This window comes from Gymnodraco acuticeps, unplaced genomic scaffold (genome assembly GCF_902827175.1).
Source record: "Gymnodraco acuticeps unplaced genomic scaffold, fGymAcu1.1, whole genome shotgun sequence".
Lineage (NCBI taxonomy): Eukaryota > Metazoa > Chordata > Actinopteri > Perciformes > Bathydraconidae > Gymnodraco > Gymnodraco acuticeps.
In genome coordinates, this window is record NW_022990346.1 from 325,599 (window position 1) to 350,392 (window position 24,794).

Genomic DNA, 24,794 nt, shown 5'->3' on the forward strand with positions numbered 1-24,794 from the left:
AGTGTTTGATACAACATATTTGAGAATCAAGTCACAGTTCCGTCCATAAAAAATAGACAGTGTGTGCAACATTAATGAAGACTATAACAAGGGTACTGACCTGGAAAGAAATGAGAAAGAAATGAGAAGAAATCCAAAGGCAGGTATAGATCCAACAGCCCAGTATCTTCGGAGAAAAAGCACAGCCAACCAGAAGAGGAATGAAGTCTGATTCATGTAACCCAACCTCGGCACAACCTCCAAGTCTCCTTCTACCAACGCTACATCAATTGATCTACCGTCAAGGTGATTCAAACCAGGATGCAATAGCATGGCCAACAGTGCATAAAGCCTACACTTGCCACAAAACGCTGGGACATTCCTATAACACAGGCAAGGCGACCAGGGGAATCTGTCTAAATATGCTGCAGATGTTGCTCAATGCTGTCGGTTTCCATTAACTCCCTTAGGTCATACGAGAAACACGGCATAAAACGCAAGAATATGACAATCACATGTCGTAAAAAAAAACACTGCTATGTACACTCTTAAATCAATTACTGTGAATTATATAACCGCACGTAATTGGTATACCAAATGCTCGCAGCTTATATAACCTATAACCGATTCTGTTAAATCCGTTATGAGTTAAGGGATTCTGCGAATAAAGCTAATGGATGACAGTGAAGACTAACAACTCCAGCAGGCTCCTGTGCTTCCCAAAAGACAAGCGTGTCACCGTCCGGATAAGCAGCGTTTAGCAAAAATGTTCCTGTATAGCCTACTGCGTCCTATGTGCGGAGCAAATGCATCCAAACGCACCACGGCCTCCGTCCCGTCACCTGCTGAAGACTCCTATTGTGCTTTATGCACTGTGATGATGACCTGATATCAGATGGAGAGAACCGGACATCGCGGCGACACGGTGCTAGTGAGGAGGAGCCACATGGGCCGGTGGAAAAAAAACGTACACATCCTTCATTTTCTGCAGCGATGTCTTAATAAGTAATGCCTGTCATGTCATCTCAATTCAAATACACAGCTTCCCTAAGAATAGGTGAGCCCAACAAGCCCGAGTCAAACATTACTGGTAGATTAACTTGGAAGAGAAATATCTAAGGGGTCCCTAATGTCCTATAGGGGTGGGTGCCACTTCATTCCTGAGCCGAGTCCATTTCAGGTAGGGTTAAGTCGTCCTGACCGGAAATTGTGATGAGCTATGATAATTCAGTTTAACACGTTCTTATCCCTCAAAGGACAGGCGAGGGATAGGGGGGAGGGGGGGGGGGGCGGTTGATGAAGCATAGAATATCAGGCCACTGAAGAATTTAACACAGATAAAGAAAACCTCGGTTAACTTTCTCCCCGTGTGGAATTAAAAAACACCTGCTCCCTTTCACATTGTTTGTCTCATCCTGCAGGTGCCTTTCATTTCCTGAGAGGGAAAGTCCACTGTTTAATAGCGAGGCGCGCCGCTTTCCTGTAGGGCCAAAGCCTAAAATACTGCAGTGTGGTTTATTGCTGCTATGCTCTAACTAACAAACTCATACTAGGTCAGTTGAATGCACAAGCCATGTCCTGACAACACATCCCTGGCCTCAAGTCAAAGCAGCCCATGGCACAACCGAATTTCACATCTAAAAAGGTAAAATATTTACAGCAAAATAAATAAATAGAGAACTAAAACGGTCTTAAGGCTATACCACACCCGTATAGATAGACAAGCCGATCGAGTCCTACAGCATCCATGGTGCGGGTCTAGAGGAATACTGAATGTAAAATGTGTTTTTAATATCTGAGATTGCGTGAAAACAGCAGAAAAGGGTGCCGCGGCCCCTTTGAGGACTGCCAAACTAAAGACGCACCTACCTCCTCACGCAATACAGTCTCCTACGAGATTGCAAGAGGGAGGGGGCGCAGAGGTGGAGTGTGGGGGAGTGAAACTATCATAGTTATAAAATAATGGTAACGAGGAAATTGCTACCTAAAATGATTTTGCAAGCGACGCATTATTCATGCACTCGGAGCATGCAGGCTCGGTATTGTCTGCACTTACAGAAGTTTCACATGATCTCACTTCAACATCCCGTATGCGTATATTTCACATTCTGACACAGGGAAATGTCATTCCATCCAGCGGCAGGCCAACACCCCAAATAACCTGCTGTCTCCCTGTTTTCTACCGCGACGTCTCACATATCCGTGTGTCCCCTCAGAAAATCACATTTACCCTTCTTATAACTGGTACCTCGAATACATATTTTTCCATGTACTGGCAAGGAGCCCTCCACAGACGCTAGGAGAAGATGCTGAGAGAGGGACCGCTCTGCGGCACTGGGATGCAGTCGGTCGACAAAGTAGAACTGCGATCCATCCCACGACATGAAAAACCAGACAACGCAGAAATCAGACAGTCTACTTACTTTATTCCGCATTAACACAAATCCAGACAGCTGTCAATGAACTGCAGATGTAGAAAAGAGTCCAGAGTAACGGCTGTCGCCATATTGTTGCTGCTATCTTCCTTCCCAGTGCGTGCGGCTACCCTGCATAATTGATGACTCTCAGCAAATTGTTAGGGAGTGTCGGTAAATGCCTTTAGTTTCAATAACGGACAAGAGACCGCAGCATCGGCAGAAAAAAAAAACACTGTTCATGTAACAACGGACATTTATATTCTGGTTGGGATGGGTATTGCGATAGGCAACATATGTTTTTTATATTTATCTGCTATGATAAAAACTTAGGGGTATGATTACATGTTTTTTTTAATCAGACATGGAAGTAAAATGAGAATGAAGGTGATGGCATCTTGCAATATGTTTACAAATGTAAGTTTGATATGACGTTTTTACATTTTATTTGTCATAGTTAATTTTAAAAATAATTCAGAGTTTTAAGTGCATGATTAAAATGTAACTCAAGTCATTTTTTAATACCACAGCCAGTGGGGCAGTAGCCAAGTTCTTTTGTTGTATTTTTTTTAATTAAATCCAGCCTAGCTAAATCAACCTATAAATCAATAACTAACCAATGTGTGATGTTTAAGGTATACCAATTTTGAACTATGAACATCTATCCTATACGGTAGTTATCTTAATATTTACCTCAACAACAAAAAATGGCTTTGGGTGGTACAAAGTTGTTTGGTATTGGATATATTTGTATATACATTTTCTGAGCCGACATTTTGGCATAAGGAGAAGCAGGTGTTCGTAACATTCATAATGATGGCTCTGTATGATTCAAGAGTCAGTGAGGGCAGCAAGAACAATACCAGAAACTAAAGCAGCTAAATTCATTTAAATCATTTATTTTTGATATGTACACCTGTGCTTTACTGGTACATATAAAAAAGCCTTTATTTCTTGAAAATACCTACTAATGAAATTAAGACAAATACATTATATAGACAGTGACAAACATTTGTATGTATTCTGCATGAATATTCAAACGGCCGAATAACTGTCTATGTAACCACATATACTAAACCCCTATCAATACTCATAGTCTGGTATGTCCCTTAAGCATAAGCTTTCTGATGTAAGCACAGAATAATGTATCAGGGTTGTGAGCCCAGTCCCATAAGTGCATGTCCTACATGACAAAGGTTACAAACCTTGATTTATTTAATACAGTTCACTCTGCACTGTATACCTTTATTGAACAAACAGATTTTAAAACAATTTATATGGGTATCTCAGCAAATTGTGTATGCCTATATGCAATGAAGGTTTTTGAGCTCATTGTTGTTATTCTGTTCTCTTTTGCAAGACAAACCATTACAATCAATCAATCAATCAATGTTTATTTATATAGCCCAATATCACAAATGTTACATTTGTCTCAGTGGACTTCACAGTTTGTACAGAATATCCGTATGACAATGTGACAACCTCTGTCCTTAGACCCTCACATCGTACAAGGAAAAACTTCCAAAAAAAATAATGTACAGCTTTGTTAATACACAGCTGAAATTGAGTCTATGGAATACTTCATTTTGTTTTACCCTTTTTCTAAATTATTCACCCTTCAAAATACAGGGTTGTGGGATTTTATAAAATAGGTGTTTTGAACCCAACACTGTCTCCACCTGGTGGACATTGGAAGAAGTTCACCTTCAGGTCTGCATGAAATAAAAGGGCTGGCTTTAATTTTCATTCAATCAGCTTCTTTGGATTTCAGCATTATACCGCATTTCAATAAGAAAGCATTGAACATAACCCCAGCCATTACCATTACATATTTACATATTGTGTACATTTGAGTGTTAAATTCAGGCAGCTAAAGTTAGCTTAGTTATTACCAATGGTTAGCTATGGAACTAATAGTTAATTAAATATATAGCAATTATTCTAAAATACATCAAACATTTGTTTCTGTCTAGTAACGTAACGTCACTCACCACTAGCTTGAATGGCGAACGTTAAAAGTTTGCGTGTCCTATTCATGGTTGTATTGGTCCTATTCCGGCCGTTTGAATTCACTCAGGTACATGTTAAAATGTACTTCAATGGTGACACATTTAACAGTTTTCAAACATAACACAATGCGTAGCAAATAGATAATCATGGGATAGGGTTAATTCGTTGACTTGTGTAACACTATGAGGGACAAACTTATTTCACACCAGTACGTTGCGTTAGGGTGGATATTTACCGGCTTTTATTTTGAAATAGTTTCAGAGCTTCCTGTTTCGAATGCACAAAGACAGCAGCAAGTTCGGTGGACAGTTTGCTGTTGTTGACCTTTATACAGTCTATGTTGTTGACGGATTTATTCGCCACAGGGTCTAGAGCGGGAAAATGGCTCTCATAATGGCATTTTGCACTTTAATCTTCAATGTTTTATGCTTGCCTCTTCATCTGATCAAAGCACTCGGCATGTATGAAATATACAAACGTGTCTTCCCTATTTGTTTGTACCGATGTTCAATAATGTACAACAACAAAATGCACGACAAGAAGAAGGAGCTGTTTCGCAGTCTACGCGAGTTCAACAGGCATGGCAAGCAGCTCACTATTTTGGAGATCGGCTGTGGAACTGGCACCAATTTTCAGTTTTATCCACCCGGATGCAAGGTAATCTGCACTGACCCCAACCCTCATTTCAAGAAATACCTGAAGAGCAGCATGGAAGGGAATGACCACATCACGTTTGACAGATTTGTGGTGGCGTCGGGGGAGGACATGGGGGCTATTGAGAGCGAGTCGGTAGACGTTGTTGTGTGCACCCTGGTGCTCTGCAGTGTCAACAACATCCCGAAAACCCTGCAGGAGACACGGCGCATGCTGAGACCGGTAAGACCCTGACTCCTGAAATAAGAACAAATCCAAAGTAAATTCACTCCCATCCAAAGTCAAGGCCTGTAGTATTTCTATTGAGGCTACTGTTCTAATGCTGCGCAACTACTGGATTAATAATTCACCAGTGGAGATTAAAAACGTGCTCACTAAACAAAAAACAAGCAAAGAAGTCTACATTATTTATACATTTGTTTTAACAAATGGATACACAAAAATGAAGAGTAGCAAAAATCATCCCTAACACATTTAGCCTACTAGCCAAATTAAGATTGTTTAATTCCTTAGGTTGTTACCAATTCATTATCACAACCTTTAACCTACCTTTAACCTTTAATTGCTTCTTGATACCTTTGACCTGGCGACATAAATGGTGCCCTTATCTTTTTACTTTATATGTATTGAAACTCGGGAGTGGCTATATACAGGACCGTCCTGTACACAACGCCAAATGACTATATACAGGACGGTCCTGCACAGAAGCCCTGAAATGGCTATATACAGGACGGTCCTGTATATAAGGTCCCTGAAATGGCTATATACAGGACCGTCCTGTATACAAGCTCCGAAATGGCTATATACAGGACCGTCCTGTATATAGCCATTTCGGAGCTTGTATACAGGACGGTCCTGTATATAGCCATTTCAGGGCTTCTGTGCAGGACCGTCCTGTATATAGCCATTTCAGAGCGCTGTGTACAGGACGGTCCTGTATATAGCCTCGGCCTTGAAACTCAGTAGTTCAATCCAGAATGTCAAGTTTAATATAAATATCAAGCCTGTATTGTAATTTAATTTCACTTAATTCTCCTCAGATATGTAAGCCTGAGGCAAAACAATTTAACAAAAAAGCATTCATTATAAAACATGTACTATTTCTAGGGGACATAAGTGTCCCATGTATCAGCACATTATACACAAACATTATACATGGATGCACTCATGGTTTTATTTAATTTAGTGCTTACTTGATCATTTTTCTGTAAATACACAAAACATGTGTGTGCTATAATGCAGGCGGAGGCCACGACTGGATGGCTGAAAATATTGCTTGTATTTCCAATGTGTTTATAGGATCAGATTTCTTCTTTAAACATGCATTTAGGAAAATGCACCAGTAATGCACCGGCAACCCCCATATATTATATTATATATATTAGTCAATTTATTGAACATGTCAGAAACAAAACAAACAAAATTATTATTATTATAATTATAACAAAGAGAAGCAAAAAAAAGGAAAAACGTTCAAGGTACAAAAAAACAAATACATTCTCAAATAGTCTGTCATGTTCAACAGGGGCAAGAAGAAGCTAAAAAACTTTTCGTACATTTTTCTTGAAAATAAAAGATTAGGTCTTCGTCATCAGCATCCGTGATATTGGATTGATTTTTTTTAAACAAATTACGGAGCCCCTAAAGCAGGGGTGGGGAACCTTTTTCCTCTCAAGGGCCATTTCAATTTTTCCAACATCCTCAGAGGGCCGTACAAATGATTGACCTCTGCTTAAAAATACTAAAATCACAGCCCATTCATTTGGCCTTTCTTTCATGCTGTGCAAAGAAAAAGCAACCTTTTAATCCAGATATCTTACCATGACTCGTGCATGCACGTGCACGGTTGTGGCATGACCACCAAACAGAAATATATGGACACAAGATGTGTGCAAATGTATTTAGTTTCCTATCCATGTGAACATTTAAGTGATTTAAGTGTGGGGGGAGCTAACCTCCTCTAGGGAAGATTTTTTTTTAAATGTTGAAGTTAAAAGCATCAATCTGGTGCACTTTGAGAGCAACATTAAGAGATCTATGGATACATCTCTCAACACCCATATGAAACAGAACTGTAAACAGATTTTCTTTTTCTTTATGGATATTTTACAAATCACTCTCCTTTCAAACTGTATTCTTAATAACAACTTTTTTTTACTGTCATATAGTATTTTATACCTGTTTACTTTATCCTCTTATTTTTGTATAACTATAATGATCATATAAAGATGTGCCTTTACCTCACTGGTTGTAGAAAAAGCTTCTTATATTCGTTAGCATAGCTAGCTAACCAGATGCCAATAACAACAAAGTTATTGACTGTATGACAGATGAACAGATCGCCACTGGGCTTACAACTAAAGACACAGCCACGCAAAAACTGCAGCATGTGTACAGCTTAGGGATGTGCATCTCCATCACTGAGGCCGATGCGATGCGCATCTCGATACGTTGCCACGATACGATACATTAACGATACATTTGAAACACTAGGCGATGCGATACGATTCACCCCTGTTGCGATACAGTTCGATACGATTTGATTCAACATTATGCGATTTGGTGTGATACGATGCGATTCAACACGATGCAAAAATAATGATACTTCAATATGGTACGACAGAGGATTTTTGTTTTATTCCTTATATGCAGCAAATCATACATTAACAAAAAAGTGCTTTACATATTTGGTACTGCACATCCCATCATGCCGTTTATTTTGTTGCCTTTAAAAGCTTTCCAGAGTACAATTCTATAACACCTCACAGTCCACATCCAACAATGTAAGGATGCATTGCTCATGATTAACAATGTAAAAATAACAGCTACCATAGTGCAATGCCCATACAGCTGCCAGCCTGATGTGCTTAACACTCATTCATAGGCTAACTCACCAGTGAGCAGAAAGCAGTGGGTTCTATATGAACAATAAAGAATACAAATAACCTTTCACAAACAGGTATTTCATAACTGCTTACAGTAAGGAAGACATTTACATTATTATTGGCCGTCACAGGCTGCTGTAAACTAAACACCACTCTCTCTGACAGAACACCTCACTGAGTGATTTATATGGGCATAGATATGTCTCATAATTATTTGTGTGAACATAAAAATAATTTGTGTGTAAATATGTGATTTGTAAATGTAAAACAACATCCACAAATGCATTTAAAAGATTTGCAAACTCACAAATAAATGTGCAAGTGTAAAACGGATCTGCAAATACGTTAAATATGTTCACAAATAAAAAAAGATCTGTGAATATCTCTTTAACATTTACACCTTTCGATCAGGCATTTGTGAATCCATTTTGTATTTGTGGACCAAAAATGCGCTTGCGGATCTCAAATCTCTGTTCGCGGATCGTCTTTTTACACACACGGAATTTTGAGACATATTTTCCGCCGGTCTCGGCTAAAATCTACTCGTGTCACTCGGTTATTTTCGGAAACCACGTGATGGCCAGCTGATGACGACATTTCCGCATGATTTCAAAATAAGAGCATGATGGTTTGTTTAATGCTCTGTTTTTGTATTATAATAACAGCGGAACGTTAGATGCATTCTTCATCACCATCACCATCATGTTATAGTGATACAGTTAGTTTGTGTTATTGGTTCAATATAGCATATATCGAGCACTTTCGTTGATGTTGAAGTGCAGGCTATACGCCACTTTCGGGTCCCGGGGGAGCAGCTGGCAGCGAAACAGCCCAGATAAAACTCTTTCTTCATTGTTTGTTGTGTATTCAGTCAAGCGGGTCAAAGTTACAAAGCACTTCACATCTTATTAATCGACCTAATTTTACCTTACCAGTGCAGTAATAAAGTAATCTGTAGAAAAGCACCGTATTTAGGTCAGGGTTATGGTGATGAAGAATCCATCCAACGTTCCGCTGTTCATTATAATACAAAAACAGAGCATTAAACAAACCATCATGCTCTTACTTTGAAATCATGCGGAAATGTCGTCATCAGCAGGCCATCACGTGGTTTCCGAAAATAACCGAGTGACACGAGTAGATTTTAGTCGAGACCGGCGGAAAATATGTCTCGAAATTCCGTGTGTGTAAAAAGACGATCCGCGAACAGAGATTTGAGATCCGTGAACAGAGATTTGAGATCCGCAAGCGCATTTTTGGTCCACAAATACAAAATGGATTCACAAATGCCTGATCGAAAGGTGTAAATGTTAAAGAGATATTCACAGATCTTTTTTTAATTTGTGAACATATTTAGCGTATTTGCAGATCCGTTTTACACTTGCAAATGTATTTGTGAGTTTTCAAATCTTTTAAATGCATTTGTGGATGTTGTTTTACATTTACAAATAACATATTTACACACAAATTATTTTTATGTTCACACAAATAATTATGAGACATATCTATGCCCATAGCTTTAACTCGTATGTCTAACTTTCATGTTTCTCTTTTCAGCCGCAGACCCCATGTCGCCTCTTTATGTGCGTCGCTAAGTTCCTCGTACTACTTGTGTACTTTAAAGCGGCTCGGAATCGTTAACAATTTGCGAGCGATTTTTCAAGTTGACCGTCTGTAGTATGATGACCGATGGACTGTCCACTCCAGGTAGGGAATGAGTCCTTACCCCAAGTGAAGGAGTTCAAGTATCTCGGGGTCTTGTTCTCGAGTGAGGGAACAATGGAGCGTGAGATGGGCCGGAGAATCGGAGCAGCGGGAGCGGTACTGCAGTCGCTTTACCGCACCGTTGTGACGAAAAGGGAGCTGAGCCAGAAGGCAAAGCTCTCGGTCTTCCGGGCCATTTTCGTTCCTACCCTCACCTATGGTCATGAAGGATGGGTCATGACCGAAAGAACGAGATCGCGGATACAAGCGGCCGAGATGGGTTTTCTCCGCAGGGTGGCTGGTGTCTCCCTTAGGGATAAGGTGAGAAGTTCGGTCATCAGGGAGGGACTCGGAGTTGAGCCGCTCCTCCTTCGCGTCGAAAGGAGCCAGTTGAGGTGGTTCGGGCACCTAGTTAGGATGCCACCTGGGCGCCTCCCTAGGGAGGTGTTCCAGGCACGTCCAGCTGGGAAGAGACCAAGGGGTAGACCTAGGACCAGGTGGAGGGATTATATCTCTTCGCTGGCCTGGGAGCGCCTTGGGATCCCCCAGTCAGAGCTGGTTGATGTCGCCAGGGAAAAGAAAGTTTGGGGCTCTCTGCTGGAACTGCTACCCCCGCGACCCGACCACGGATAAGCGGGAGAAGATGGATGGATGGATGGAAGTTCCTCGTACTACTTGTGTACTTTAAAGCGGCTCGGAATCGTTAACAATTTGCGAGCGATTTTTCAAGTTGACCGTCTGTAGTATATAGTGCCGCGCACATATACCATCAGGACGTTACTGATGGGGTGCGGCTGCGGAGTGATACTGTGTGTATGCAAGCCCGCATCTAGGACGGATCTATGTATTACCTGTTAAGTAATAAAGATACCTCATACAAAGGTCTACGGATACCTTATTACTCTCCATGACCTGCGGTCAACTATGTAGCATAAAGGACTATTACACCGTCTTTCTTGAACAATCCGAAGTGTTGCCAAACGTTTGATTTGTAGGTATTTTTCGATGCGCTGTGTTTCTCTTTCCCCTCAACTTCCGTGTGTGTTGATAACTGAGACTCTCGGCCTCCGTAGTGGCGAAGCAAATATCAAAGATCGTCTCTGCTGAGCGTTGACCAGATGAGGGAATTTTATATGATTAATCAGTTTTTTACCGATGCAAAGACGCTACGCAATCGATGCATCGCGAGTTCAACCCGGTTCAACCCAAACTGTAGCCGATGTGCACTCTTTCAACCGGTGCACTCGCATCTTGAACGTTTATGCCGGTGCACCGATGCGAATCGGTGAATCTTAACATCTCTAGTACAGCTCCTTATGGGTACTGCAATTTGTGGAAGTGGCGGAGCGGCGTTCTTCTGTTGCTCTCGGTCAGAACTGCATCCCTGTCAGACGAGACATATACCACGTGATGACACGTTAGGCTTGTGATGTGTTCAAGGACCCTGACCGTGGCCAGGAAAAACAGGCACTCGCTTGTTTATTTTTTTTGCGGTCTAGATTTCTTTAATTTTTTTATTTTTTGCGTATGTTTTTAAATTACCTCGAGGGCCGTAGCTAATGGTCTCGCGGGCCGTATACGGCCCGGGGGCCGGAGGTTCCCCACCCCACCACCACTTTTTTTGCGCACGAAAAAGTATCTCGTGCGCACAAAATACTATTTCGTGCGAACGAGAAAGTATTTCGTACAGAGGAGCACAGAGGAGACAACCGTTTCATTGCAGACGGTTATGTTTATGTGGAGAAATGGCAGTGCATAGCCTACATTATTTGAGATATATTTCAAACTCGGACTTAATTTAGGGACATTTTGGCCAGGGGTTTAGAGCTATTTGTTTAAAGGTGGGTTAGGTAAGTTTGAGAAACCGGCTCGAGATCGCTAGAATTTGAAAATACACAACCGGAGAAAATCTGCCACTTCCTTACAGAGCCCCTCCTCCAACACACACTAACGCGCACATGACCAATGAGGGCACTAGATAAGTTTGTGCCCCGATGGAAGGCTGACAAGCAGATAGGCCATCCAGTTATTTTAGCCGGGCCGGCTAAAATAATTGGTCGTGCTTTTTACAGTATTACGGCTTCCACAGATGACATTTTTTAATGGATTTGTTGTCAAAGCACTTAAGATATTCATTGCTATCGGGATGTTAAGAGCATAACAACATGGAATATAACAAAAAGTGTATCTCGAGCCGGTTTCTCAAACTTACCTACCCCACCTTTAAGCACCGGATTCGCAAAACAGAAGAGTCTGTAAACCAGTCTGCTTTGATCTATGAATTCATGTCCGTGACCGTGACTCTCACAGTATCTGCTGCCCACAGCTGTTCTATAGAAGGAACATCTCCTTCACTTTATCTCTGCGGCACCAGTGGCCTGTACTACGAAGCAGGATTTGCTATTTACTATTCATTCATGAAGTTTGACGCTGCGCTGTCAGCACGCTTCTCCATGTTTGTGATTGGTCAAATGTTGCTAACTCCGTCCCTTTCACGTGAACGCGCTCTCAGCCGGACAGAGAAACCCTGGTTGATTTACTGAGTTGATAACCAGCTTCGTAGGACCGCGTTTGCTAGGGTTAGTTAAGCCGGGTAAGTCAAACATATCCAGGGTCTGTTGAACTGGCTTCGTCGTACAGGGCACTGGAGGCAGTAAAGTGTGACTCAGCAGAATCTGAGAAGAGCAGCAACAGCTGCAAAGAGCTGTGCCTTTTACGGTTTTACGGTAATAATAATACATTTCATTTATATAGCGCTTCTCATCTGCCAAGACAAATCTCGAAGCGCTTAACAGCAAAGGACACTGATACAATTTGAAATAATAATAATAATTAAAAAAAAAAAAAAAAAAAATATATATATATATATATATATATAAGATAAAAGTCGGAGATAGCGATAAAAATGTCAATACTCCAGGTGTACCATGCTCAAAGTTTATTGGAAGGCCTGCCGAAAGAACAGGGTCTGGTCAGGGTTGATGGATTCACTTCACTGTGTTTCCCTTCATTAGAATAGCTAAATAGAGATTGAGGCTGCTGCGTTTAACCACACACACATCCAACTGCCCGATTATTCCCCCTATTACTCGTTTTATGAAGGAGATGTCCGGTCACGAGGGCGCATGATGTGTGTGTGTTTGTGCTCAGCTCCGCTCTGTGTGTGTTTGTGTGTGTCCGACACCGGCATTTATTTTCAAATTACCATGAACAGTCATTTACACACATATGGTTCTCCATAGTTATATGTGTATTCCCAAGTGAAAGAAATGTGTTTAATCTTAATCTCGATGTAGTGCTATAGTCCTGCCGGAGTGCACCGGAACGAACGACAGTATCATAAACAAATGCCCACACACACACGCCCTGGCGACCGGACATATTATTCATAAAACTAATGATATGGTGTAATAATCGGGCAGTTCGATGTGTTTTACCCATAGGTTTTACCATAAGAATATCTCGTGCGAACGAGAAAGTATATAGTGCGCACGAGAAAGTATCTTGTGTGCACAAAAATATGGCCTCGTTTTATTTATTTTTCTCTCTATGAACCCTCCAGAGGCCTGTACTACGAAGCCGGATTTTCGCTTAGCCGGCTAACTTCAGGGGAAACTCGGGCTTTCCGTTTCCGGTCCTATGACGCTGGTTCTCTTTTTAGCGGGCTAGATCTCCATGGTAACTTATGCTGAGTGGCTAACCTCCTCCTCGGAGGTTAGGTTGCAGGCTAAGAGATCAACTCAGTGAAAGCACCGCCTGCTGACCAATCAGAGCTCCGTGTGCGGAGTTTAAAGCTATCAAGTAATATTACAGGATAGAGGAAATACAGAAAAGCTACTGTTGCAGGAAAGACGGCCGGTAAAAATCACAGACTGTGAACGTGAAAATTAATAGAATATCACCTCCCATCTTCAGAGCAATCTGACTATTATAACATTAGCGTTAAGAAAGCTTACTTAAATATCTGCCACAACATAAGTAACCGGATCAGAGTAACATTAAGTACAGTCCGCGGCACTGTGAGTGCAGACGTCGATGTGTCCCATTATCTATCATATCACATCATAATGTAGGCTATCATATATTTCCTTATCTGAGTCAGCTGAGCCGTATCTGGCCGTGCAACACTCACAGTGTCACATACTGTATGCAGAAGTATTATTTTAAGCAACACATTAAGTTGACGAAACACTCGAGTCAAATGTAATTAAAGTCAGATCCACTCGTGTCTTGGACGGGGCAGTGATATCATAAACCTGTTAATGTACGCATTCAAATGCTTTTTCTTTTACCAGCTGTCACCTTGCAGGTGCAGCTATGTGGCTTTTATCCTGGATAAAGTGTTTAAGTCATGGATGTTTAAAGTTCAACTTCTTCATATGTGACTAATATTAAAGTTGACTTTTCATTCAGGAAGTATGACCCTGCGCTGTCAGTGCGCTTGTCCATGTTTGTGATTGGTCGAATGCTCCAAATACCACCCCTTTCATGTGAACGCGCACCTAACTAGATAGGACACGGCTGGCTTGAGCGATCCACTTGATAACCCGTGTCGTAGTACCGTTTAGCGAGAGCGTGTATGTTTTGGATTAGGCCAACCGGCTAACTCAAACATATCCAGGTTAGGTTGAACCAGCTTCGTAGTACAGACCTCTGGGCTCCGTAAAAAATAAATAACTTTGACAATAAATAACAAGTATGAGTTCACTGGTCCTGCTCATAACCATTCAGGATTTGGTTTCTAAATAATAGTTTTAGTTTAGATAAACTTGCACAATATTTCAGTTCCATAAAGTACAGTGTGTAAATAGCAAATATTTGCTTTGCAGGGTGGAGGCTTCTTTTTCATGGAGCATGTTGTTGGAGAGCCCTCCACCTGGACCTACTTCTTCCAGCATGTTCTGCAGCCCCCTTGGTACTACTATGGGGATGGATGTGAGATGGTCCGGGACACGTGGAAACCTCTGGAGGCAGCTGGATTCTCCGACCTCAAGCTGAAACATGTGGAAGCACCACTCATGTTCCTTGTCAAGCCTCACATCATCGGTTACGCTGTGAAATAAATGCTGTCATTAGGTCTGCATTACACAGTCAAGCGCTTAATACCCCCCCCCCCCCCCTCTCTTTTGTGATATGATAGATCATCAGTGATGGAGATAATCCCAATCACTTTAATACTAATTTTATTTTTGTATTTTAAAAAAAAAAACCTTCAGTGTTTGTGTTTTGTAAAGATACATTCAATTAACACATTGAATAAAAACATTGCATATGGCATTCAATACAAAATGAATATTTTAAATGTTTAATCTTCTATATGTCACTTCCCATTTCCAAGATGCTATGCTGTTACATCGATAAGATGCCACCATAGGACAATGTGTGTTCTGATGTTTGTGTACTACTGCTGGATTCATTGGCGTCATTTATGACATGACAGGTGTGTCACTAATGTATTTTTGCTGTTAAGCTGATTGTGTTGTCTTATTAAAGACTTTCTGCTGCACGATTGGTGTTTTACTTATTAGACTAGTACTATATGATGGACAAGAAAGTCCAACATCTGGAATTGCGCCATCCTGTGGTTAAATGCGGGACATAATGATCTCACAGCAGGTATTAGTGTAATCCCTATGGTGTAATCCTGATCTTGTAAATCGCCTGTCGCCTGTCCCCCAGCAAGCCTTTTTCCAACTGAATAAAATGAGGTCTTGTCTCATTAAATCATGCCGATTTATTTGTTTAATTTTGACTTTGCCTTTACATCTAATGGAGATCACAGGCCTGTACGGCATGTACAAACGCTTGTTTCCGTTGCTCGCCTACAATATAACATTTTCATACAACGACAAAATGCACAAAACGAAAAGGGATCTTTTTCGGAACTTGGGCACATTTGCAAACACCGATGGTACTCTTCGTTTGCTGGAGATCGGTTGCGGCAGCGGGGCAAACTTCAGATTTTACCCGTACGGCTGCACGGTGATCTGCACCGACCCCAACCCGCACTTCGAGAAGTACCTGCGGATGAGCATGGAGGCGAACAAGCATTTGACCTATGAAACGTTTATGGTCGTCTCTGGGGAGGACATGGAGAAGGTGGAGGAAGGGTCGGTGGACGTGGTGGTCTGCACCCTGGTCCTCTGCTCGGTCAGAAACGTGCAGGAAGTGCTGCAGGAGGTGCGACGCATCCTCAAACCTGTGAGTGTGCTGCAGGATATATTTTCCTAGTGACTTCACGCACATTTAAAGTGGTAGGCCTACATGGCTTGGTTATTAACCTTTTATGGAGTCATGGGGAACCGGCCATTGTGCAGTGTTTATATTGTGTACTGCCTCCAAGTTTCTATTGATTGATACATTTGATTTCGAACTAGTAAAATAAATAATTACAAAACAAAACAAATGTTGCAGTGCATAGTCATGTAAGAGAAATCAAAACAAAAAACATTTACATATAAGAGCAATTTTTTTTTAATTAGCTTTCATCCCTTTACACCAAAGCAACAGAAGCAAGTGTGACTTGGCTCTATGAAACCTGATGTACTTATATGATTCTGTTTTCTTCAAGTTTGTATCTTCCTTTGGATAAAAGCGTCAGCTAAATGCAATGTAATGATCTTGAAATCCACAAGCCAGTGGCAAGTGGACAAAACTGTTATTTTCCAACACTGGTGTGGGGTCACTTGTCAATCCTTGCAGATAAAGTAGCTATTTTTGACGGTTATCATTTATTTGCATTATACCTTTAAATGAACACATTTGCTTTGTATTTTCAACATTGGGAGGGTGCTTTGAAAGAGCATCATATTTAAAAATAAATCACATCTTTTTTTTGTTTTTTGTTTAACCTTTGAGATACAATCTCAGCCAGTTAGAAAATGACAGTCACTGTTATTGCAAAGTTGCAGAACCCGTTCTGATTAATGGTGCGCTTACATGTTTGTGTTGGCTCTTTCTTGCAGGGAGGAGCCTTCTACTTTCTGGAGCATGTTGAGTCAGATCCTTCCTCCAGGACATTTTTCTTCCAGCATGTGTTTGAGCCCCTGTGGTACTATCTTGGAGATGGATGCATGATAACTAAAAAAACATGGAGAGACATAGAGGCAGCTGGTTTTTCTGAACTTCACTTAAAACACATCGAGGCTCCAAAGGTTTCACGGATGATAAGACCACATATCATGGGATACTCCATTAAATGATTGCAGGAAGGAATGGATTTATGTGCATCATATACACCAGCTTGAGGTTTATGTTTTTTAATTTTTATTTCAGCATATTCTTCATTTACGTTTTACACTCAAATTCATTTGAAAACGATGTGTCCAAATTTAGTCTGCCGTTATTACAAAGATGTTTAAATCTAACCATTTTAATTTCCACAGTACAAAAACACACTAGTCAAACTGCATTTATTGAGTGAAAATAGATTTATTTACTCATAGAATCAGCAACATTTCACACAGTTTGTTCTCCTTCCTTACACCTCCCAAGATGAACATAATAAATATTACCTGGACACTGTGCTTTTTTCCCTGATTGTCTAAGTAACTGCCAGAAACAACCAAACAAACCTCAGTCATTATTTTTGTTACCCTTTATATTCCATTGCACAAAAATAAGGAATGACCATTGTAACATCTCCTTACAGGGAAATGAGGGGAATTGCTGCTTCACAATATAAACAGTAAATTATGTCTGTGGTAAATATACAGTCAACATTCTGCAGGTGCTGTTCGATTATTTTTAAAATAAAAAAAACTCCAACAGCAACATTTTTAAAAACACAAGAAGAGGAGCAGGATACAAACTGAGACTCAAAGTTAAAGCTCACAATTTCAAACCTCCCATATTAAAAATGTACACAACTATAAATGTTATAGCATTAGCAAATTTTTATATAAAAAAACAGCAGGGGAAAAAATGTTTGAGTATATTTTACTGCCATCACAAGTCACTTTTATATCAAACAGAGTAAAAAAACTGGAGTCGAAGCCTGAATCGAAGTGTTCCCAGAAACCCAGTTCATGTCCAAATGTCTGAGCTGTGCTGCTCCCACATTATGTCCCAATCCTCAATCTCTACTCAGACAGGTTATCCTGTTTTAACACAATAAAGGTCCTTTAATGTTTTTAGTTCTTCAATCAGGGTCTTGTTTTGGTTTTCAAGAACAGCAACGCGGTTTTCGAGGCATTTAACATATTCCTTTTTCTTCCGCCGACATTCACGGGCTGCCTCTCTGAAAGAGGGACAGAAATGTGCAATTAGTCTAACTGAAAAAATGATGCAATTACTGCACCTACAGTAGGGAATGCATTAACTTATTTTAAAACTATAGTTTATTAACACCTCAGGGTTTAGAGAGCATATTTCTCTCTAGTAAAGTACATCAGAAAAGTTGTATTACAAATTGCGATTCCTGTAAACTGAAAAAACCTCCACAACAGATAATGTAAAAGGTACCTTTTCCATTATAGGTCAAATGATTTATCATCCTGATTTATATGGTGCAGGCCTATCCTAGAGTACATGTCAACGTAGAGTGTTGTCACTATAGCAACATTAAATGATGAATATGAATGCTTTACACTACAAATGTACAACAAAAAAGTTGCCTGTGATATCCATACAATTCCAGTAATGGAGGAACTTTAGCATCAGAAATCGCAATTTTCTGGGTATGTTAATATTTGTAATTTATCAAATTAGCTAACCTGTTAGCTAACCTGTTTTTAGCCAGCCTGATTTCCCTCTTCATCGTTGGATCGTCACTCTTGCCCTGAGAATGCCCCATAGGAGAGGTCATGACGACGGTCTGGGGCACGGAGCCGGAGGAGGATGCTGTGCGGATCTGGTATGTTTGCATTTCTCCTCCTGCACCTGGAAACATGACAGTCAAAGGATGACAGCAGGGGTCATTAACAGCTCCGCCATCAAACGATACATAACATAAGAGATTTCACTTGAGAAGTTTAGACATTCATTTGTTAACCATAAACAATTATACATTAAGAACCTATGAGAATATATCATTTAACTTGAAAAACACAAATATTGTGATACTAGATGAACTATCACCTTGGGTTCAGAGTCCTGCATCGGGTCGGGTACCCGCGGGTACCCGACGGGTGACCCGCAAAAAAGGTGATTCGCGGGTGGTATTTTTTCAAACGCTTTTTTCCGGGTTCGGTTCTGGGTAAAACAAAGATGATGCGGGTCGGGTCGCGGGTATTGCATAATAAATATATTAAAAATAATAATAATTTAGTTTAATGTTTAAATCCTCAGACCTCTCCCCCGCGGGACCGCGCATAATCGTAACCTCTGCAGCGCATCAATCTGCTGCTGTGTAAATTCTCCACATTCGAAATGGCTGAGGTGAAGCTCTCTAGCAGAGAATACAGCATTTTCAATAACACTTCCTCAAGAGCGAAATCCAACGTCTGGGAGGCTTTTTGTGTCATCCTAGATGGAGGAAATAACCAACATCCCACGCTTTTTGAGACAAATATGCAACTGCGTGTGTTAATAATTGCACGTTTTCACTGCTCATATGCTATGCGGGTTCGGGTCGGGTTGCGGAACTAATTGGCAATATGTGCGGGTAACGGGGCGGGTTCGGTATTGTACGTCGCGGGTGCGAGGCGGGAGCGGGTCTTGAAAATCAGACCCGTGCAGGACTCTGCTTGGGTTATGGATGTTGATTATATGTAATGCATACATTGTGTTTCCACGTTTTAAGGACTGCATTAAAAATGTAAAGTGATGTCATTTTCTAAACTTACCACAATGTTCTCTTCTATAATTTGCCGTAAACCACCTACAGGGATGCAAACTCATCAAGTATGAAAAAGGTGACAAGGATCCGAGCCCCCCCGACCCCACGGAATATCGGCTTTAAAATGAGGAATAACAGATGATTTTAGCAGTCAGAGCAACTAAAGCAGCAGTTAATAAGAACAGAAACGCCAAGGAGTCACATCTAATATAAATATATATAAAAGCATTTATTTTAATTGTGTAGCAGTCAGTTTATCATTTTGGCAGCACTGTTGAGCATTTTGAAAATGTATTTTCATGCCTCTGCAAGGCTTAGTCTTTCTATCTTTATAGCCACTGGTGTAAAGTAACTAAGTTCATAAACTCAAGTACTACTTGGGTACAATTTTGAGATACTTGTACTTTATTTAAGTATTTCAATGTTTCTTTTGCTACTTTGTACTTCTACTCCACTACAGTTCAGAGGTACATGGTGTACTTTTCCTCCACTACATGTATTTAATACCTTTAGTTACTTCACAGATGTGGATGAATGATGTGAAATATAACCAAGTGTTTAATCAGACTTTAGTTCCACCTGGAGTGAATCCACAAGCTACCCTGCAGTATACAAAGTACTTCAGACTAGCTGCACCTTCACCAGCTTTGAGAACACTTTCATGATCAATCATTATAAAACACATCATTCTGAAATGGACCAATCTGCACAATGACTTCTACTTTTACTCAAGTACAAGATATATACTTATACCACCTCCGTTTATACAGCCTATGAAAAAAACTATTAGAAAACTAAGGCTAAAGCTAACGTTAGCAGATAGTGATGCTAGTTTGCTAGTTAAGTTTGCCCGACAGGGAGCTCTGCTCTGAACACCTGAGCGGCCCGTTCTAACAGCTGTTCACCAGCGGTCCAACACAGTGACTCCGGACAACACAGTTAATATCAACGAACGCACCCGTAGGTAATGTAGCTGCTGAAGCTAGACACTCATCGTAGAGCAGCAGAGCGTTATTATACATCCATGAGCAGAGGAAGACTCGAGCACACAGCTCGCGCTTCATTATAATATATAAAAAAAGAAAACCATGCGTGTCATGACGGCACATAGCAGCTTGCGGCCGCAGATTACTCCGGGTCCCAGACCCCCCCCCCATACCCCAAAAATATTTTTATTGCAGATCTACATGAATCACACAAACGACCTATTTTGGATTCAAAACGGCGAATTTCGCCGAAAGGTGACAAGTTTGCATCCCTGCACCTAGTCATTATATCCACATTACTCATGGTGATTTATCAAAATAATTATTGGGGAAATATTTTGGGAAAAGCACCCAATAGTCAGCCATTTTAGCCTTGAATTTACCTAGTAGGTTTTCACCTGCGTGCCTGAAAAGCCATTTACTAGTTTACCTAAAGACATCCTTCTAAAGAAGCTTATTATGCTGGAATCAAAGCATCCTGCTGGAAGTAAGGCACCTTGAGGAAGCACCTTTAGCATGTTAGTCTTTTCTATTGCGGCCAGTGATGGCTAGTCCAATGAAAGTAGGTTACAAATGTTTATTGTTGTGTTATTGATGTATCTTTCACTGTTCAGAACCAAAAAACGAATAACAATGACAGCGGTGCAAATGATAGATGGACTATCACTCTTTTCACAGTTTAAAGAAATGTAACCTCCACTACTTGGACAGTCTTCTTGGACTTTCGCTCTAACTCCATTATAGCTATTTGCCAAACAGCTAGATACCGTTAAAAAATGTTTTTCATGTTTTCTCACCTTGTACAACAACCTGGTTGCTAGGCAGCAGGATCTGCTGGCCGTCCGATGTCTGGGCATACTGAAGGATGGTCGCGCCTTGTTGTTGGCCAGCGTTGGCCATGGTGACAGTCTGCAGCCCCTGAAGGCCTTCAGACCCCGAACCGGCCAGCTGGATTGTGCCATTAGCGCCTATGGTAACTAGAATAATTAAAAAGACTGCATCAGAACTGGGTAAAGCACAAGTTAAAGACACCTTTAAACTAGCTAGGTTAAAATGTCTTGGTACTGCAGAATAGTGTTATTTGATTTTTTTTATTTGATTTATTTCGAATGTGTAAAACAATTTTTTTTTTAAAAATGGAACATGAGAATTATTATACAATACAAAGTTAATCAGTGTCAAATTGATATACAAAAAGATTACTGATTCTAAAATTGTGTATAAACAAATAATCTACTTAATTACACATCCGAAAACACATAGTTGATTGATTGAGTATTTTTAATAAATATTCTCTGGTCTTCAGAAAAAAATATTTAAAAAATGAATGAAATTAGAGGCCATTTAATCCCACTTGGGAAACACGTTTTTTATTGCAAGTGATATTAAAAAGGAGAAACACATACTGTACTGGCCGGAGGTGGTCTGGTAAATTTGGCCGGCGGGTAATGTAACCCCCGCGGAGACCTGGATGTTATCCTTTCCCTCACTGTGTGTCACTTCCTCCGATGATAGTTCATTTAGGATTTTTCTACAAGGCAAGAGAAGGAGGCTCACTTGAGTTAGTTTTCATCTTACAACAGTTTTGTGTCAAAGTCTGTGCTTTGTGTTTTTATTGTACCTGTATGACGGCCGTCTTGCCAGTATTTCTCGGGTCTTATGGGCTGTAGCTCCACTGTCTGAGGAGTCCTGTGAATCATCACTATCTGAATCCAGTGCCTTAAAAGAGGGAGGTGGATTAGCAACTTGTTCAAGAGTAATATGGCATATTGACAGTTTGTAAAAAGAAACTAAGGAAATTAATTCAAGATATATTTTCAAACAATAAAACCAGCTGGTCTCACCTGTGCATTCTGCATCTGAGGGGACTGAATGACTGACGATTGTGCAGACTGGATCACTCCTTGAACCTGAAACTGACCCCCTGGCAGCTGTACAACGGACACAGAACCACCACCGGCAAGGGACATCTACAAAAACCCAAAGTCAATTCAACCACAGCAACAGCATATATATATAAAAGCAAAAAGGTGATATCAGAAGATAACTGAGACTCACATTTTACATGTAACCTCTTGTGGCATCAAGGCATTAAGATGTTTTGGTTTTATTTGCCTAGAATTTAATTATCTACCACTGACAATGAACACAAATCTAATTTTGCTTTTGTCTCTCAATGTTACTCTGGATGATCGGCAGACCTCCCTTTGAATGGTTCCCTCCTGACAGACTTACTTTCTATTTAGGAAATAGTTTCCAAGATTGATATCCCAACAAACCAAGACATTGCATTACTAAATGCCACAAGTAATTACAGGAACATGTGTAATTTGGGTGAACTTATCCTTAAAAACACATCTTGTCAATAAATGTAAGCCTAATTATGTGTTAAATTCACCGTACAGTATTCAAGCACACTTTGAGGCAATTCAAGTAAAAACACTGTCTTATCTGATGCTATGAACTCAGACAGGAACTGACTTCTCTAACTTTGCTGATGAAAGCTGACAAGATAACAGCTATGTTGAAGCTGCTTAGTGCATTATCATTGTTATTTTGGATGCATTTGACACATTCATTTGTATAACAGGCACAGCAAGAGTGAAACAAAAAACATGTTAAATAAACATTTAGCTATTATACAAAGCCAATATTAAAACGTCAAAGTAGGCTTTATGAATTGCATTTATGAACAGAGTAGTGCTATTGGCATTGCAAGAGCTACAGTAGCAACACATACAAGCAGTATTATACGATTTGTAATGTTATTATAAGCAGATGTATTAGTTACCTGTTGGGCTAACTGTGAGAACTGAGAGGCTGTGATGGTGGTAGTCTGTAACTCAGTGCCATTGCTGCCCTGCTGTACTTCCTCCATAGCAACTGAGAACAAATCAAATCAATATTACCGTTTTACAATGGCGCTAATATATCAACAACCTGCCTGCCTGTATCATGCTGTACTCCACTGTGGCCTGTGCGATATGTGTTAATTTTATAAACACTTCCCTTACATTTGAAAGAGCTATCAAAGGAAAATATCTTACTTCAGCTTACATTTATTTCTAAAGTCAAACAGGTGAGTTTAAGCCAGACAAAACATCCACTTCCTCTTTGGTTCAAACGTGTTAGCCAATGCAACTAGCATTAACATGGAGTAACGAAACATAGCTAGGCCCGACTGTCTCTTAACTTTCTACCCTTAATAATGTATTACATTTTTAAAACACATTTTTAACCGGGCGACTTCTATTCAAACACATGTCCACAACTTGGGTGTAAAGTTATGATTTGTATCATACTTCTAGAATGCTCACCAACATTGCTGTTGCTAGTTAACGGTTGCTAACGTTCAGTTAAACGGACGTTAACCAGTTTAAACCGCTAAAAACAACAGTTTTAAATCTGCGAGCGGGTACAGTTGTGTTGCTCTGGTGCACAGGATGGATGAGCTTTTGTCTCAATGAGCAAATATATGTAACTCTGTCACTGGCACGCAAGTTACCGCGTCAATAGACGTCAGCGATACGAGGAGCCATTAAGCTAACTACACCTTCCCTTTTCGTAAAGCGGCGAGGAGTTGACGAAGCAGCAGCAGCCGCCATTACAGCCATAGCGGAGCACACAGACAGAGGAGCACAAAGCTGCTCTCAGCCGGCCAACATTTACCTTTTCAACGCCCGCGTTACTGCAAGTGTTCACAGCGTGGACTTCGTGCAATTCGTGTGTAAACTTTGACACGGGAGATGCCTTCAAAAGTCACTTAGCAGCAAGAGCTAACGGCTAAAAATACAAAGATGTCAGCTAAAAAAATAGCTGACCGCTTTTTTCCAAAAGGAAATGGGCGGCGCTGTTTGGCAAAGAAGCATTACGTAATGGTTTCTTTAGGCGTTGTGATTGGTGAGTAGAGTTTGAACCACTGATAAGATACAGAAGAACATTGCAAAACCTGCAACATGTAACACAATCAGACTGCTTTGCTTTTTTTATTTTAAATTAATGTATAAACTATGCATTATGAGTATTTAAATAATTGTAATATGAGCAATAAAGTGAATTCAAAAATAAGTCTGTTTCTACACATTGTAGGCCTATGGCGCCAAATCATGACATGTGTGTCCTGTTATTTAATAAGCTTTCTACCGTTTACTTACAATATTTTATGTTATTATTCGGCATATTTTGTCAAATTTAAACTTTACATATTTTTCCGTATTTTATTTTATTTCATGTAAATATTTATCTATATTTTAATGTTTAAATTGTTTTTCTTTAATTGTTTTTTATAATGGTTTTATTTTGTGTTAGTTTTTCTTACAATGTATCTTTTTTAACTGTGTTTATGTATGCACCAAGGCAAATTCCTCATGTGTGTAAACCTACT

At 40.3% G+C, this 24,794-nt stretch overlaps 4 protein-coding genes across 9 annotated transcripts in view; 2 read left to right on the forward strand and 2 right to left on the reverse strand.

Annotated features, from left to right (window-relative positions):
• scn8ab (sodium channel, voltage gated, type VIII, alpha subunit b) overlaps positions 1–2,544 on the reverse strand; it is a 46,980-nt gene extending 44,436 nt beyond the window's left edge. For 2 of the 4 annotated variants that reach the window (XM_034223848.1, XM_034223853.1), the window contains exon 1: positions 2,403–2,544. The gene's annotated coding sequence lies outside the window, so the exon portion shown is untranslated. Of the gene's footprint in view, positions 1–100; positions 167–1,687; positions 1,797–2,402 lie in introns of those variants that run through there. The other 2 variants (XM_034223849.1, XM_034223850.1) reach the window with 2 other exon arrangements.
• Positions 2,545–4,671: 2,127 nt separating this feature from the next.
• LOC117551087 (methyltransferase-like protein 7A) lies at positions 4,672–15,152 on the forward strand. The gene is made up of 2 exons (XM_034223799.1): positions 4,672–5,279; positions 14,476–15,152. The coding sequence occupies exons 1-2, from the start codon at positions 4,785–4,787 to the stop codon at positions 14,707–14,709; spliced, it is 729 nt and encodes a 242-aa protein (XP_034079690.1). The 5' UTR covers positions 4,672–4,784; the 3' UTR covers positions 14,710–15,152.
• Positions 15,153–15,349: 197 nt separating this feature from the next.
• LOC117551033 (methyltransferase-like protein 7A) lies at positions 15,350–16,872 on the forward strand. The gene is made up of 2 exons (XM_034223700.1): positions 15,350–15,847; positions 16,612–16,872. The coding sequence occupies exons 1-2, from the start codon at positions 15,350–15,352 to the stop codon at positions 16,846–16,848; spliced, it is 735 nt and encodes a 244-aa protein (XP_034079591.1). The 3' UTR covers positions 16,849–16,872.
• Positions 16,873–17,057: 185 nt separating this feature from the next.
• On the reverse strand, positions 17,058–24,273 carry atf1 (activating transcription factor 1). Of its 3 annotated transcripts, none has more exons than XM_034223803.1 (8): positions 24,080–24,273; positions 23,202–23,293; positions 22,255–22,380; positions 22,032–22,129; positions 21,817–21,941; positions 21,208–21,387; positions 18,373–18,526; positions 17,058–17,885 (listed from the first exon to the last, which is right to left on the reverse strand). In XM_034223803.1, exons 2-8 carry the CDS (start codon positions 23,286–23,288, stop codon positions 17,741–17,743), a joined length of 915 nt encoding a protein of 304 aa, XP_034079694.1. In that variant the 5' UTR covers positions 23,289–23,293; positions 24,080–24,273; the 3' UTR covers positions 17,058–17,740. The 3 variants fall into 3 exon arrangements, with proteins under 3 accessions (XP_034079694.1, XP_034079691.1, XP_034079693.1); XM_034223800.1 differs by having other exon boundaries at positions 18,361–18,526; XM_034223802.1 differs by lacking the exon at positions 24,080–24,273 and adding an exon at positions 23,728–24,034 and having other exon boundaries at positions 18,361–18,526.
• Between the last annotated feature and the right edge of the window lie 521 nt (positions 24,274–24,794).